At 39.3% G+C, this 15,334-nt stretch overlaps 1 protein-coding gene across 11 annotated transcripts in view; it reads left to right on the forward strand.

Moving 5' to 3' along the window:
* Nucleotides 1-15,334, forward strand: part of NEDD4L (NEDD4 like E3 ubiquitin protein ligase) — a 119,535-nt gene that overhangs the window by 75,484 nt on the left and 28,717 nt on the right. For all 11 annotated transcript variants that reach the window (XM_071729786.1, XM_071729787.1, XM_071729789.1 and 8 more), the window contains 7 exons: nt 5,275-5,325; nt 9,155-9,216; nt 9,321-9,423; nt 10,290-10,456; nt 11,305-11,437; nt 12,243-12,419; nt 13,822-13,896. In XM_071729786.1, the coding sequence (XP_071585887.1) occupies nt 5,275-5,325; nt 9,155-9,216; nt 9,321-9,423; nt 10,290-10,456; nt 11,305-11,437; nt 12,243-12,419; nt 13,822-13,896 (768 nt within the window). The remainder of the gene's footprint in view (nt 1-5,274; nt 5,326-9,154; nt 9,217-9,320; nt 9,424-10,289; nt 10,457-11,304; nt 11,438-12,242; nt 12,420-13,821; nt 13,897-15,334) is intronic.

Genomic DNA, 15,334 nt, shown 5'->3' on the forward strand with positions numbered 1-15,334 from the left:
CTCTGTTTTTAATTTACCAAGTTGTTGCAGAGCATTGTACATTGACAAATTTTGAGGAAGAGTAAGTATTTATTTTTGTAAACATTAATAATGGAAGGTAATTGTTTAGGAAAGAAACCATAAAAGCTTTTGGGCAGTGAGCACTGGAGTTGTCACTGCCCATTTTACACTTGTGCCCAGTCTGGCACCAAGGCAAAGGATGGCAGGGCTGGGGCTGCAGAGAGGAGCAGAGCTGCTCGTGGTTTCGAGTTCCTGTCTAAGGCAGAGAAGGCAGAAAGCTCTGTGAAATCCAGAGAGGACATTAATGAGGAATCTGGGGATTTGGAGAGGCTGGGAACAGCCAGCGTGTCTCTGCTCTGCTGTTGGAACAGCTCCCTGTGCAGGCAGCATTGGTAATGAGAAAAACATCTTGGAGGTCGATGCCTTTCCAAATAGGACAGCAGTGAGTGGGGACTGGTGGGGCTGCTGCTCCACGGTGCTTCTGCTCTTAAGAAGCCTGAGCTCAGATTTATGAATCTCTCTCTCTTTTGTCAGTATTTGGAATGCAATTAAAAATGCTACCTTTAAAAAATAAATCCTTATAATTAATCACAGTACTACCAACTGTAATTAGTTCTAATCTAATGATTTCTAGTCTGATAATTTCAGTGTTAATTCTTCATTCCTTCTTTGTCATGTGTTCCATGCAGAAATAAAGCATGACTTCTGTATGTGGAAAGCTTAGCCTTACTTTTGTAAGCTTGGTACAGGAATAATTTTACAAGAAAGAAAGTGTATCATTTGGCCTGATTTCCAGAATCAGTGACAGCTTTTTATTTTAAGCTATTGTCATCATGATTGTGGAAGGAAGGAGAGACCTCGAGTGCAGTTAGACAGCTGAGCTGCTTGGGCTGCTGCCTGAGGTGTCCTCTTAATGGACACCAGAGTTTAAGGGTCTGCTGTAGAAATCTAACCGGGTGTGTCTGAAACACACTGGAATAATAATGATTTCAGGCATTGCCACAGAAGTAGTCTTTGAATTCATGTCTTGTTAAATTAGATTTTTCAGTTTAATGTTTGCAAATTCAGGGTGAGTGACTTTTTGGTTTCTTATGTATTACTCTGAAGTGATAGCTGTATTTAATTTCAGCTCAGATTTTAAGATATGACTATTCAAGTCTTAATTAGTCTGAACATATTTTGGTTAAGAATAGATTAATAACAATCCTTGTGGTCAGGCTGCATAGATTAACTGCAAAAGTATAGGAAGTTTCTATTATCATCAAATGGAAAATGGAATTTTAGTGATGCTTGGGAAGTAGGAAGTACTGCTGAAAATAATTTACTGAAGAAAAGGAGAGGTTGCACTGACAAGCAACAATTCCTTTACATTTATATAAATTAAAGGGATTTTGTTTGGTTAGCAGGAAGGGAGAAAAAAATCTGAAGCTTGCCAACTATTAGTTTAATTTTGGTGTTGACCTTTCATCAAATGATAAATTAATACAAGAAAATTATCACTGCAGCTTTATTCATGTGAATGAGATCTGGGAGTGGATATGCCTCAGGTGTAGAGAGACATCTGTGATGGCTAATTAATATTTTAAGGTTATAGTCAAAAGCAGTTAAAGATTAATGCACTTTATTTCAATTGATAAAATCATGCTAGTCTTAAAAAAAAATTCAGCTGCCTTATCATAAATCTAGGGGCTTTGGAAGGTAAAAGACAACTCATGGGTTGCATGAACCTCACCAGGTTAAGCATCCTTTTTCCCACTGTGGTTTGCTGGTAGCTGAGCCTTTGTCTTGGCCTGGGATGCAGTGGCTGTGACCAGGTTCCCCTGCCCTGTCAGTGGTGGTGTGATGGGCAGTTCTTGACAGAACAGCCAACACCTGATGTGTTGGAGTGCACAGAAGAGGAAGCAAAGGGATCTTGCACTAGTACTGCTTTTCTACAAGATCAGTGCTTAAATAAAAGTTTATTTATAAATCTGCTTGGACAGATTTAGGTTTGTTAAATAGACAGGGTGTATTTATGTCTCTGCCAAAAAAATAGAAGTGGTTGCCTTTCATTTTGTGAGAAGCAGCAGGAAAATGGGCAGTATCCAAAGTAATGAGATTTTACATCCTGTGTACAAATCAGTAAGTACCAGATTTAAAAAAATAATACTTTCTACTAACACAAAGAGTCTTGGTCTTTTTTGTTACTTTCAAATATCATTATGCTAAAGTGGGGTTTTGTCCTCCTTTCATTCCAAATTAAAATGGATAGTGAGGAATACTTGTCAGTTTGTGATGTGGCATACAAAGTAAAAATAAAACATTCTGGGAACCCCATCTTTGCCAGGCATATTGGTTCAGCTTTTCACTGACTTTCTTCTCTTTACAAGTAAATGTACTACACCAAACAAACAAAACCCTTCTGGCAAATGGTCATTGAGCACAGGATGACATCACTTTGTACAATTGCTCTGGAGTGTTAAGGACTAAGTTGGAAATTCTGGGATAGCTTTTGTGATAGTTTGGATTTGCAGCCTGACTGCTGAAAGCCTTTAGACATCCCAGTGCCCCTCCCTGCCTGGTGCTTTTCCAGGCTCACCTGGCCCACACAGCATATTTTCTTGTAAACCTTATTTCTTATGAACCTGAAAAAATAAAACTGGCAGTGAAGGTTTGCTAGCAGCTGCAGCTTCTTGCTGGTGAGCTAACTTCTCCTCTTTACTGCTTAAAAAGATAAATAACTGCTTACCTCCATATATTGTTGAAGAATTACCTATATAAAAAGTAAAAGCTATAATGTATCTTAGGAGCATCATTGCCTTGCCAACAGCTCTGAAAAATAGTACAGTAAAATCTGTTTCAACTTGTAGGTTGATAAGCACCTGCATCCCATGTCCTCACTGTTAAGGGTGGATTACTCACTCTCGAGGGGTGGGGGGAAAGATCAGGCTTGAGGTTCAGTTTTACAAGACCCTAAGTACTGGCAGAGATTGACCATATTCATGCTAGGAGTAGCTGAGAAAGTATGGTTTTTTAACTGTTGCTGCAGTTCACAGGCAGAGCCAGGCTAGAACTGAGGATTTCTCTGTCCTGTTCTAGACCACAGCCAAGCATATTTTGTTGGTTCAGATGCTTTTTAAAGTTACTTTTAACTTCTGAAAATTTGGGCTGGGTAGGAGTGAAAACTTTTAACATGAGTTCATAATTTGCAGAGTTCATACAGCCCAGTTTCCCATTGTGGCCACAGCCAGGCTGCAGAACACCTGCAAATCCCAGAGCAGATCAGTTCCTCAGTGTAGCTGCAACAGGCCTCATGAACTCTAGATATATGAAAATCAGATAAATACATGGTGTAACTAGAGCATGTTTGTTTGCAGAATATATCAGAGATCTCAGGCTTGGTTCTTGCATGTAGGTTCCCAGCATGGGTGTCTGTTGAGAAATACCCTGAGGGGGTTTGTAGACTCTCCTTCTGTCCCCACCATCTGCACCAACCCATGGTGAGGTGCAGAGGAAGGAGAATTTCCCCACAGAAACTGTAAAACTGCATCCACATCAGGTCACCGCCTGCTTCTAACCAACCTTAAAATTGTCCATACCCAAGAGCTGTGGTTTTCTTGAACTAAAAGCTACATGGACACATCTAGAAACAGACTTAGCTTTTCTTCTGAGTAGCTAAGATTTGAGTAGCTGCATTGAAGCAAGAGGTGGAAGGTATTTGGTATTCACCAATGTTAAGGAAGAGGTATATTCATTTTCAGAAAGTCCATGCTGCTGGGTTTCTCCAGTAGTTGCTAGGAGAAGATTAGTACTAAAATTCTGTAATGAAAAATCTATTTGCTATTTTTAGTTACATTTGGATAAAATGCCAGCTCCTGGGTGCAGGTACTCTTTTTGTGTCATTCCATGGGCATCTATCACAGCAGTGTGTGTCTTTGCTTTGGTGGTCATAGGACTTTATGCTATCTTTGTAGGAGAAACACAGTTCTCATGATGTTATCATATAAAATATGAATTTTAATATTAAACTTAATGCTCTGCTATGAGAAATATGTAAACATGGCTTTGGAGCAGCAGTTTGCACTTCCTGGAATCCCATGCATAGTGTGGTTATAAATAAGCAGCAGGTTATTTGGGAATCACTGGGGCTGATATCTGGTATCATAAACAGTATCTGGGAGAAATTGTTTTCCTTGACAGACAGTGATTTTTGAGGAATGCAATGGGCTTTATTTGGAAAATTCTTATTTGCTTAGTGAGTACCAAGTGCACATTGTAACACAGTGACCAGCTCCCAGAGCAAACACAGAGATGCTATTTAATTACTTTACACCTCATCTGTTGTCAAAATTTCATCCCTTTGACTGCTGGTGGTAATGTTTCCAGTCCAGATCAGATGTTAGAATCCATCACGTTTAGGCAAGATAGAGATTTGATTGATAAGTGTGGGATTGGCACACATTGTTCATGTCTCATGAGCATGGGAATCATTGTGTGTTTGTAATCAGTTGGACAGGCTTTTAAAAATCCTTGGACACAGCTGTGCATGAGGAGTTTGTGCCAGTGCTGTGTGGCCCCAGTGTCAGTGTAACCACCTCTGTATGCTCGAATGGTCCAGTCCTCAAGTGGGAAACACAGGGATACTCAAAAGGTTGTAAGGGTTCCCCACAGAGGAAGCACTCTCAGATAAAATAATAGCATTCTTAAAAACGAAACAAAACAACAAAAGTTCTAATACTTTGGTTTCTGCTTGGTAAAATGATTTTTTAAAATTTTATTTTGGGGAAAACCATTTACAGTGCACGCAGATCAATCTTCACTGTTTGAATGCTGGGTTCCCCTCCCTTCCCTGTCAGGTTTTCTTTAAGAAAAAAATAAGAAAGAGTCTCCAGGGTTTGACATGAACCTTTCAGCTGCATGGAGAACAGTAATTTCACTCTGCTTTTTAATGCAAGTGGAGGCTAAGCCATGGAAAGAGTAGGTTATTATTTTGTGCTTTGAATTATGCATAGGTTGTCAGAGGAACAGAATTTCATCAGCACTTAACGTACGTGCTGTGGACTAAGAAGCTAAGAAGCCTTTTTGGAGTGTCACAGAAAATTCTCTCCTGAAATAGATAAATTGTAACAACCAATGATTTACAACAATAAAGGGCTAGAAACCTGCAGTTATAAAATAATGATCCTAAGCCATCTTTGGTTTTGTTTCACTGTGAAATTTATGTTTATAATTTTTTGCTTTTCTGATGTAAAATTGCTCATTTTTCTGCTTTTTTTTTTTTTTTCTATTTGACAGACTAGAGACGACTTTCTGGGTCAGGTGGATGTGCCACTTAGCCACCTCCCGGTAAGCACTGCTTTTGTCTTGGTGTGCTCTTCTTTGTCATCACCAGATGTGAAAACCACTGATGTTATGTAGCATTTGTTTCCATAAGCAGTCCAGTTCAGTTTCTGTGAAGCAGGTATGGGCAGCAAAGCCTCACTGTGCAGAGGCTGGGGAGAAGAGGTTCCCTTTGCAGGGGCAGGGAGCACAGACAGTTCTTCTGTCTGCTGGGTTTCTCCACAGCCAGGATTCACTTCTCAGCCTGATTCCTAAAATCCTTGCCTGGTCTGAGCTGATGAATGAGACGTGGCCAGCAGCCTGGATGTCTCTCACCAGTGGTGATTATGTCCTGTTCACCCTCTGGCTTCTTCCCTTCCATCATTTTCCCTTAGGGTTGAAAGTTGTGTTCTCCCCCAACAAACTCCATTGCATCCAGAACTTGTATTAAAATATTTTTTAAAATACATTTTTTGGATCCTATTTATCTGATTTTCTGTCTAAATAACGTACTGTTAAGGTTATGGGCTAGAAGTTCTGTCTGGGGAAGTGGATAGTACATTTCAATATTGCTTCACGCCCTGTGAACCAAAAGCCACAGGCTGAAGGCAGAGGAACTTCTGAGCCAGCATGACAGGATCTGAAGAAGTTACCAAAATCCAGTCCTGAAAATGTTAGAATTTACTGGAGTAAATTTATTGGTTTTGTTATTGATGGAAAGTAAGCTTACCTGAAGGACATCCAAGTAATGATGGAAATAGTGAGAGGTTCAGGAGTGCTCTCGCATCTACCACATTCATCAGCCACTGGCACCAAGACATTATTGATAACAACAATTATAGAAGCCACTTGTAAAGCCAGGCACTGAGACACAGTCATGACTGCAGTTAGCAGCTTGCAACAAAAATCCAAAATTAACTTGGCAGACAATGTTTGTGCCAAAAAAGCATGTCTTTTGTCTTTTTTATACTCATATTGTATTTTACCCTGTGCTTCAAAGCTGAATTCAATCCCTGATAAAAGAACTGAAGTTAGAAGGGTGCAGGGCACAGAATCTATGAAATGCTGCAGTTCTTTCTCACCTTCTTTGAAAACTGTAAAAAATACACTTTCTACTTCACAAAGCTTTCTAGTAAATTCTACATATATAAGTATATAAATATATATATTTGTACAGTGATTGTTTTATGCTTGATAGAAATGTTTTCTGATATTATATAATGCTTTGGAAGACTAAACTTGTCTGGATGGGGTTAATATTTTTTAAATGCTGTACACATTAATTCTACTTACTTAAATTTGGAGAGGTTTCTTTTTGTATTTAAGTGGGCATGGGAATGGTGGCAGTTACTGAAAATGTTTACATCCAAATGAGGTGTCAGTTTTAGCATGATTGTTTCTATTAGTACCTGCATTAACGTCTTGCTACTGATGAGTGTTACTGTAGGAGGAAAATGCTTTTGTAATTACTTTCACAGTGATGCTTATTTAGATATATATGTCTGGTTTGGTTATCTTGAGTCAGGAGGCTGTTGTTGTTGACTTACAAACTAGTCATAGAAAAATAGGATGGAACAATCAGAAATATATTTTGATGAAAAAAAGCCATCATTCCATTCCTGTGTGAGCTGTGTAGTGTGGGGCTATGTTATCCATAGGTGTGTGTATGTTTCCATGTACATCTATGCAAACACACAGCTGCTATCTAAATGGCATAACTAGAAAAGGTCAGTGTTAAGCTACCTGTGTTCTGCAAGCAATGAACTATAGGGTGCTGAGGGACATATTGGTGCATGTCTGGCTTGCAGTCAGGTAGTATTTTGAAATTCCTTTTTAGTAAGTGTTGCTTTTAATAATTAAAAATCATCAGTAAGGTTCTGTACATGTCACACACTTTCTGTGAGGTGTTCTGAGGAACTTTTTGGTTTCCTTCCATATTCTGTAGGAAGAGAACAGCTCTCCTCTCACTGAGGAGAGTTAGGTTCATCTCTCTTTCTAGCTCATGTTTGGGTAAAATGCTAAACTTCTCCAAACCACCAGAGTCTTCTTCTGCCTTTACATAGAAAATAAGACTGTGAAGTTTCCTGGGTCAGCGAAATAATGGAACTCTGCAATCCACAACTTCCTATTTCTCTCTAGGCTCACTAGAAATTGAATGTGATTCCTGTACAAAAAGCTTCCTCTCTCCATCTTCAGAGAAAATGTCTTCAGAAGCCACTTTTTTCCCCAAAAAATTCCTCTGGGCAAACTGTCAGTTTGTATCTCAGCACAGCCTTTTCTGTAGCTGTAATGTAGCAGTGTCTCCACAGGGTGCAGGTGCTCACCTGCCTGCCCAGGGTGTGCTCTCATCATTTTTTCTAGTTAGTTATTTACATGGTTATTAAGGGGTGTGTGCTAATTTGATGCTCAGGGAGGGAATATACTGCGTATATATGTACATATACATCCTTCCAGCACCTTCATAAGAGACATGATAGTGCATTTATCAACAAATGTTTGCTTTCTCATCCTAGCTGTACTGCTGCTTTGTTTGTCAGAACCTGTATTTTCTCTAATACTTTCTAATTACTATCTACAAAATCTGTTGAAAACGTACAGCTGCTTATTTTATGTACACTACTGATAGCTGAGTAGTAAAAAGCAGTGCTTCTCAATCATGCCTGCTTTGTGTCCTGTTGGTTTGGTTAAAATCTTCTCTCTAAAAATGGGAGATTTAGGGAACACTCACAGATTTAGGGAACACTCAAGGCAGGATAAGAGTTCAGTCAGTAGAAAGAAAGTCTGTGGTATTTTCTGTAATATCTGAGATAATGAGTTGGAGTTGATATTTAAGTTCTTATTTACTTTGAAATAGGCAAGAAAGCTTTTAATGAATAACAGTCTGGGAGGTAGATGATCTGCATTTAGAAAGGACTCAAAGTATTCTTTACTTGTAGGGCTAGGGCTGGGAAGGGATTTACAGATAACACTGTTGTATTTTTAGTGGATGGCAGATGGGTCCAATGCTCGGAGAAGTAGTCACTAACTTTGTGCTCATTTGGAGAAAGTTTGGTGTTAATCTGAGGCATGGGATCTCTAGTAGTACAGGGGCATGGGTGATAAAATGCTTACTCTTTCAGTGTAACACAGCTCATGCTGCCAGTTACATCAGCCTAAATTGTACAATCCATTAGAATAAACCCCCAACATCAACAGATTAAATATGTACACAGATTTCTGGTTCTTTTTTTTTGCTTGTCATTTTTAAATCCTATTTGTACCAATAGTACCTGCATGCTCACAGACATGAAGGACGTAATGTATTTGGTAAGAGAGATGAAATTATCACTTAATAAGAAGTTTTCAAGATCAAAAGCTTTATAAAGCTGACAATTAAATGGAAATCAGAAGATGTAATCTGTCAGCCTGATAATATTGTTTATTTACATCATCAAATATTATAAAAGTCTTAATTATTTTTAAAAGTCTTAATTGCTTTGAAATAAGAAATGAAAGGCAACTGAGGAGTTTCAATTCAGTGCTTTCTAATGTGCAGAAACAATTCTGCTTCAGATAGATGCACCCTTCTCTGGCACTGCTGTTGGGCAGCTGGAAAACACAGGATGGGGATTTTTTAGTTGGCTTTTTGCAGCTTTTTATGAACTGTGGATGTTGTGCAGAGTTAAAAAGGAGAGTTGGTGCAGCCCATGACTGGTATTTCCAGTGACATCTCGTGGGCTGCTTGGTAACACCCTGGGAGAACTCTGCCTGCCAGAATTTACCTTCTCGCATTTCTACTCCATCTGTGATGTGGATGTTCTGTGTCTCTGTAGTTGTGGGCAGCCCTTTAATGTGACCTTTTCTTAAATGCTTATAGACTGAAGACCCAGCCATGGAAAGGCCATACACATTTAAGGATTTCCTTCTCAGACCAAGAAGGTGAGGGGAAGTACCCTTGTATTTTAAAACATTTCTTACTTTGAGGTTCTTTATTTTCAGCCATTTAAGGATTGTTGGATGAAATGTACTTCCTTGTCTTCTAGCCACAAATCTCGTGTAAAGGGTTTCTTGAGACTGAAGATGGCTTACATGCCCAAAAATGGTGGCCAAGAGGATGACAACAGTGATCAAAGGGATGAATCTGAGGTAAGGTATAATGCTTGTTACAAGGAACAATGCATTCAAGTTATTGGAGATCCAAGTGTAATTGTAGAAAAACTTGTACTTCGAAAAATAAATCCCTGGTAGCAGTGTGAGTAGCAGCTTACTTTCCTCTGCCTCTCAGCTTTTTTTTTTCTTTCTTTTTGAATTGAAACTTGTTGTTTTCTTAACTATTCCAAGTATTTCAAAGTATTTCAGCTGCCACAAAGAAGTCTGAAGTCTTTGTGACTCAGTTTTTGAGCGCGTGGGAGCAAAAGTCATGCCAAGTAGAACACCTCAAAGAGTCTATGAAAGTAATTTATAGAACATAATGGTCTGTATGTATTAGCTATGTCTTCTTCACAGACCATTGCAAAACAGGTGTTCCACCATTTTTATTTCCTTGGCAGCATTGACTCTGCTCATGCAAGCACAGCAGGTTTAAAGACCTCTCAGCACACTCATCAGCCATCGTGCCCTTTAAGAGTCAGTTGCAAACAGGGCTGACAGAGTCAACGTCAGCACAGATTTCCCTGTCACCTGTCACTTGGGAATGAGGGCTGTCATCCCAAGCCATATACATCTGAAATCAGAAGGTCACACTTGGTTCTCTTTGACTTCTTTACTGGGAATCTGCACCTAGCACCTGTAGAAGAAGCTGCCACCCAGATAAGTTTGGCAATCCCTGATGTAATGGCTGATGGGGCTCTAGAGGCTTTGTCACTGACATGAGCTGCATGCTGTAACCACAGAGTCTTTTTGTATGGTTTATATTTAAGTAATTTTAAACTTTTGTTTGGAACAACAATGAAATAACCTCTCTTTAACTTTAAAATGTTTTCATTTTATTCTTTTTTTTGTTTATTCCTAAGCACGGGTGGGATGTGGTTGATTCCAATGACTCCACGTCTCAGCGTCGGGAGGAGTTACCACCTCCCCCACTGCCTCCTGGGTGGGAAGAAAAGGTGGACAACCTGGGACGGACGTACTATGTCAACCACAACAACAGAACTACCCAGTGGCATCGACCAAGTTTAATGTAAGTGGCACTGTAGTGCAATGTTCTGTGGATGGGTGCAAAATTATTGATAAGGGAGCTTATTTCCAACAAGCAAAATAATTTTGGATTTACAAATTCAAGCTGCAAAAAGTCTTACACGAGGCTTTTATCAATCAGTTTATAAAGGCACACTTCAGTAACAGATAATTCATGATTTGGGTGCTGTACTAGGTATCTGAAACTATACTTTATTCATTGAAGAGTTTTCACAGATGTGCTAGTAAATTGAGAGCCAAAGTCTGGATATCTTTAAAGAAAAAACACCTATTTTTAATACCCTTTTTTTCCCCCACCTCCAGCAAATCACATAAACACATGGGTATTCTGGGAAATTCTAGGAAATCTGAAGGGGTGGGAGGGAAGTCAGTGCATTAACAATATACCTTAAACTATTTGGAGACAGATGTGGAATTTTTCAGTAAGTAATTTAACAGGAATAAATTACTTTCTTCTATAGAGACCGTTGTAAAAGTGAGGAAAAAATTCAACTGTACTTCAAGCTTTAATTAAGTTAGACTTATGGCCTTTGATCCTGATTATTATTCACTGTAAATACTGAATTGCCTGTGTACACTGCTTGTGCTAACATGGAATTCCTCAGGAATGGGTTTATAAAGCTGTGCCAAGCTTACTGTTTGAAATGTGTAGCTGGCAGTGTTGTGACTTACACTGAACTCCTGTGTTAGTTACACACCTTGCATTAGTCTCATGTGGTGACAAAAGCCTTAGGGAGGTTTGGGAAGCAATGTACAAAGTAGGTGTTTGAGTTTAACGTTTATTTTCTTGTTCTTTTCTCCCTCTCCTGCCTCCATCTCCCCACTGCCCAGCGATGTGGGCTCGGAGTCAGAAAACAACATCAGACAAATAAACCAAGAAGCAGCCCACAGGCGGTTCCGCTCCCGGAGGCACATTAGTGAGGATTTGGAACCAGAACCTTCAGAGACTGGAGATGTTCCTGAGGTGTGCAAAGGTCTTGGGTTTAAGAAGCCATCTGAAATTCAAGCTGATGTGTTTCTCGTTTGTGAGCTAATTACTGTGCAGCACACACTGTCATGTTTTAACATGGGGTTTATGGAAAATGCCTGAGTAAAATACCAGGGACACAATAGAAGTGCAAAGCAGAGTGCTGGACTGCCCGGGTCCCATGTGTTTGTGGGTGCCTGATAAGGTATCCACAGCATTAAATGCTATGCAGGTGCTGGGAGAAACATTTATCATTCCAGGCATTGCTTGTTATAAAGATGTTGGCAGAAACACTTTCAATATTCCACTTCCAGTAACAGTGGAATAAGTTGTAAAAAGAAGGAAGCATGCTAGCTGGAACTGCTGTGCCTGTCAGTTTTCTTTAGTGTCTTGATGTAGAGGAAAGAGAAGCTCCCATGTATTTTTACCTCAAAATACATGGTCCTCGAGTTCTGAGATCTTACTGATCACCATGAGTGTTTAATTTATAGCTAGAGTAAATAAAATAAATGTGGTAGATGTTTGTACACCCCTCAGCTTTCAGGGATATATTATGTGAATCACAGACAGAATTCCTTGTGAAAGCTGGTTTTGGTTCACTAAATGTTACTCAGATCAACAAATAGTTCTCTGAACACATTGTTGCACTCCTCACCTGTTACTATTTGATTTGCAGATATTAATCAGTAATTTCTTTCATATGCTTATCCTAAATTAAGTATGTGGTCACATAGAAGGCTGAGGTAAAGAAGTCTCCATCTGTCTTTATAAATCCTTAACTTAGGTTCTTCTCTTTCATTAGCCCTGGGAAACCATTTCAGAGGAGGCAAGTGCAAGTGGAGATTCCTTAAGCTTGTCACTGCCTCCTCCTCCTGCATCTCCAGTGTCCCGAACCAGTCCTCAGGAGCTGTCTGAGGAGCTGAGCAGAAGACTTCAGGTCACTCCTGATTCCAATGGGGAACAACTCAGTTCTTTGATTGTAAGTGACTTGCTGCTCTTTCTCTGTAAACTCTGTGGCTGTAATCTTCTCTTGACTGACATAGCCTGAATCATTTACACAGATGGGTTGTAATTAATTGCTGGTCTCTGGAAAGAGTGAACATGCAGTTAAAATTATCTTTCAAAAATGCATCAGCATTTCACCTTAAAGCAAACTGTCTTGAAAGCAGCATTCCTCAGTTTAGATTTAACATTTTCCTCTGTGTCAGTTTAACTTCAGACTATTCTACTGGTAAACTTTCAGTGAAACAAAATATGTAATACTAAAGTATATCAAACTAAGACTTTCCAAAGGAAAGGAAAAACCTACCTAGTAAATTGGGTATATCCTGACGTCCTTTTTGGGGGGAGTATTATTTATGTTATATTTATAGGTGCCCCGATGATCATTATCATATAGCATAGAGTTCTATCTCCAGCAGGTAGTTTGGTTCATATGAAATTTCTGGCTGAACTCCAGGCAGAAAACACATAGGCACTTCTCTGCCATTTGTTAAACAGTAAACTTTAAAGCTGTTCTTAATGGTATTTTTGAAGAGTAAGCTAAGCACCATGTACTCACGTGCAAATTTGTAAATTCCCTATTCCCAAATTTCCATGATGATTTAAACAGATTATCATCATAATATCATCATTTTAACAGATGATCTCAGCAAGGCTCCCACTGTGGATTTAATTCCAATGAAAGTTCTGCAGAACTTGCTGCTTTCCCAGCCCCAGGCTCTCCTGTCACAGACAGGAGAACCACACACTCACCCCTGTGCAGGGCTGGCATCTTCTCACCCCTGTGCAAGTAACAAAAACAGAGGTGAACCCACGCAGAAAGCTGTGTGCAGAGACCTGATAGCTGTAGCCTAGTGAATTTCCAGGGACAACATTGCCACTACTCAGACAGAAGGTTTACATTTTCCATACACTGCTGGTGCTCCCTGCAGGTTCCCTAAACAGTCTTCTAAAGGTATTTGAAAATGGTTTTTCAAAAGTTCCGTGGCATTTTCACATCCCACTGTGTCTTTAGCTAGTTCCCCTCTAATGCTGCTTCCACAACTGTTAATCTTCCTGTGTGTTTTCCCAGATGGAATGGCCTATCCTCTTCTCTTAGACTGAGTCAATAAGACATTGTAGCTTGGATGCTGAAGATGAGTATGAGATGTGTATCCAAGTACTTTTCTCAGTTAATCTGAGACAGTCCAGGATGGAATGCTGAGAATTAAGATTTTTTCTTTGCTTGCCACACTTCTGTGGAAGTGCTGAAACTACAGACACTGAAACAGAAGTATTATTTTTTAAGAGTCAGGAGTAAATGGGAGAAAAGCAAAATTACTGAATAAAACCCCAAGTTTTATTACACCTTAACAACATCTTTTTTTTTCTTTTTTCAGCAAAGAGATCCTTCTTCAAGATTAAGATCTTGCAGTGTAACAGACACAGTTGCTGAACAGTCTCAACTATCCTTGGTAAACCAGAGCTAACTTCTATTTCTTTCTTTTTGTTTGAACAAAAGAATAGAAATAATTGTGAATAATACCTTTTCTTAGCTCAGTTTTAGTTAGGGACAGATCAGTAACCAGTATGTGGATGTGACTGTCCCAAACTGTGATAGGTACCAGATTAACGTCATGGTGAGGAACTACGGTGAGTTCATTTGTGAGAGAGAAAAACATTTTGAGAGTGAGAGCCCAGCCACACTAACTGCAGTTATCTAGCATTGAAACTCAGTTTACTAAACTCCACTTACAGTCCGTGGAGAGAGAATCCTCCCAGGGGTGTTTTCAGCTGGGTTAGGAGAGGGCAGCAGCACCACTGAACTGTAGTACCCATGGGACTCTCCTCTCAGGTGTATTTTTGTGTCCCATAAATTGATTTTGCTTGTAATATATAATTGTGTGTAACACTGAAAAGGACTGAGGTTTCACCTAGTTGCCAAAAGGAGCCTTCTTATTATAGCCCTCATAAGACAGAAGTGAATCAAATTGCATCTGTTGTAGTTTTTTAATCTGATTGAGGTAAGCAGCTTCTTCTGCAATTTTATTAAAGCAGATTTTCAAATAGGAAAACATACAGAAATGGTTTTTTATGAAAGATTCTCTGTCACTTCATAAGCATTCCCCCCTCTGACCTAATGAGTACAAGGTTGTCCTACAAAGGAGGAGGACTGCAAAGGCTGCAGAGAGACTAATTAAAAAAAAAGATGTGTAAATCTGAACAGTTTTATTAAAAAGCATATCTTGCACAATCCTATTTTAAATTATACTTCTAGGATTTTTTCTCAGTTTTTTATTAGAAATATATTCCATATGAATCTACAAATTGCATAATTGTGTATATTTTTAATGGAGATACTGGGTAAATATAGTATGTTAGTAAGTTTGTTACTAAAGCTGTTGTCTCTGTTTATTCTTTCTGTTGCTGTTGTGCAGACATTTAGACAGTGGGGTTTTTCAATCTGATGTTTTTTCACATGTTCTTGAAGTTGTTTACTGTATCTACATTTGCTGCTTACAGATGTGTGTAGTAGCTGTTGTTCAAAGATCTGCCTCTGAAATACTCTCCATCTCTTTACTTTCTCTTGTGGGTAAAGGACTGTTTGGTTTGCAGCACAGTTATTCCCTCACTGTCCTCTCTCTCCTGGGCAAAGTTGGCTCCTAGTGCAGTCTGTGCCAGAGGTGTTCTGCTTCTTTATTTGGTAGCACTGGATGGAGTCTGGGTTTCTTCTCACGGGAAGGCTGAGCTTCTTTTACTGGTGTAGCCAGACTGGGACTGTCTGTCACTTGATTACTGTTGAACACTCATTTCATTAGCAGATATTCAAATCAACAGGATTGAAAGCACTGCTCTGAAAGAAGGATGATTCCTGATCTTAACTGTATTTAATCCTTACCAAGCTAATGATAG

This window comes from Heliangelus exortis, chromosome W (assembly GCF_036169615.1).
Source record: "Heliangelus exortis chromosome W, bHelExo1.hap1, whole genome shotgun sequence".
NCBI lineage: Eukaryota > Metazoa > Chordata > Aves > Apodiformes > Trochilidae > Heliangelus > Heliangelus exortis.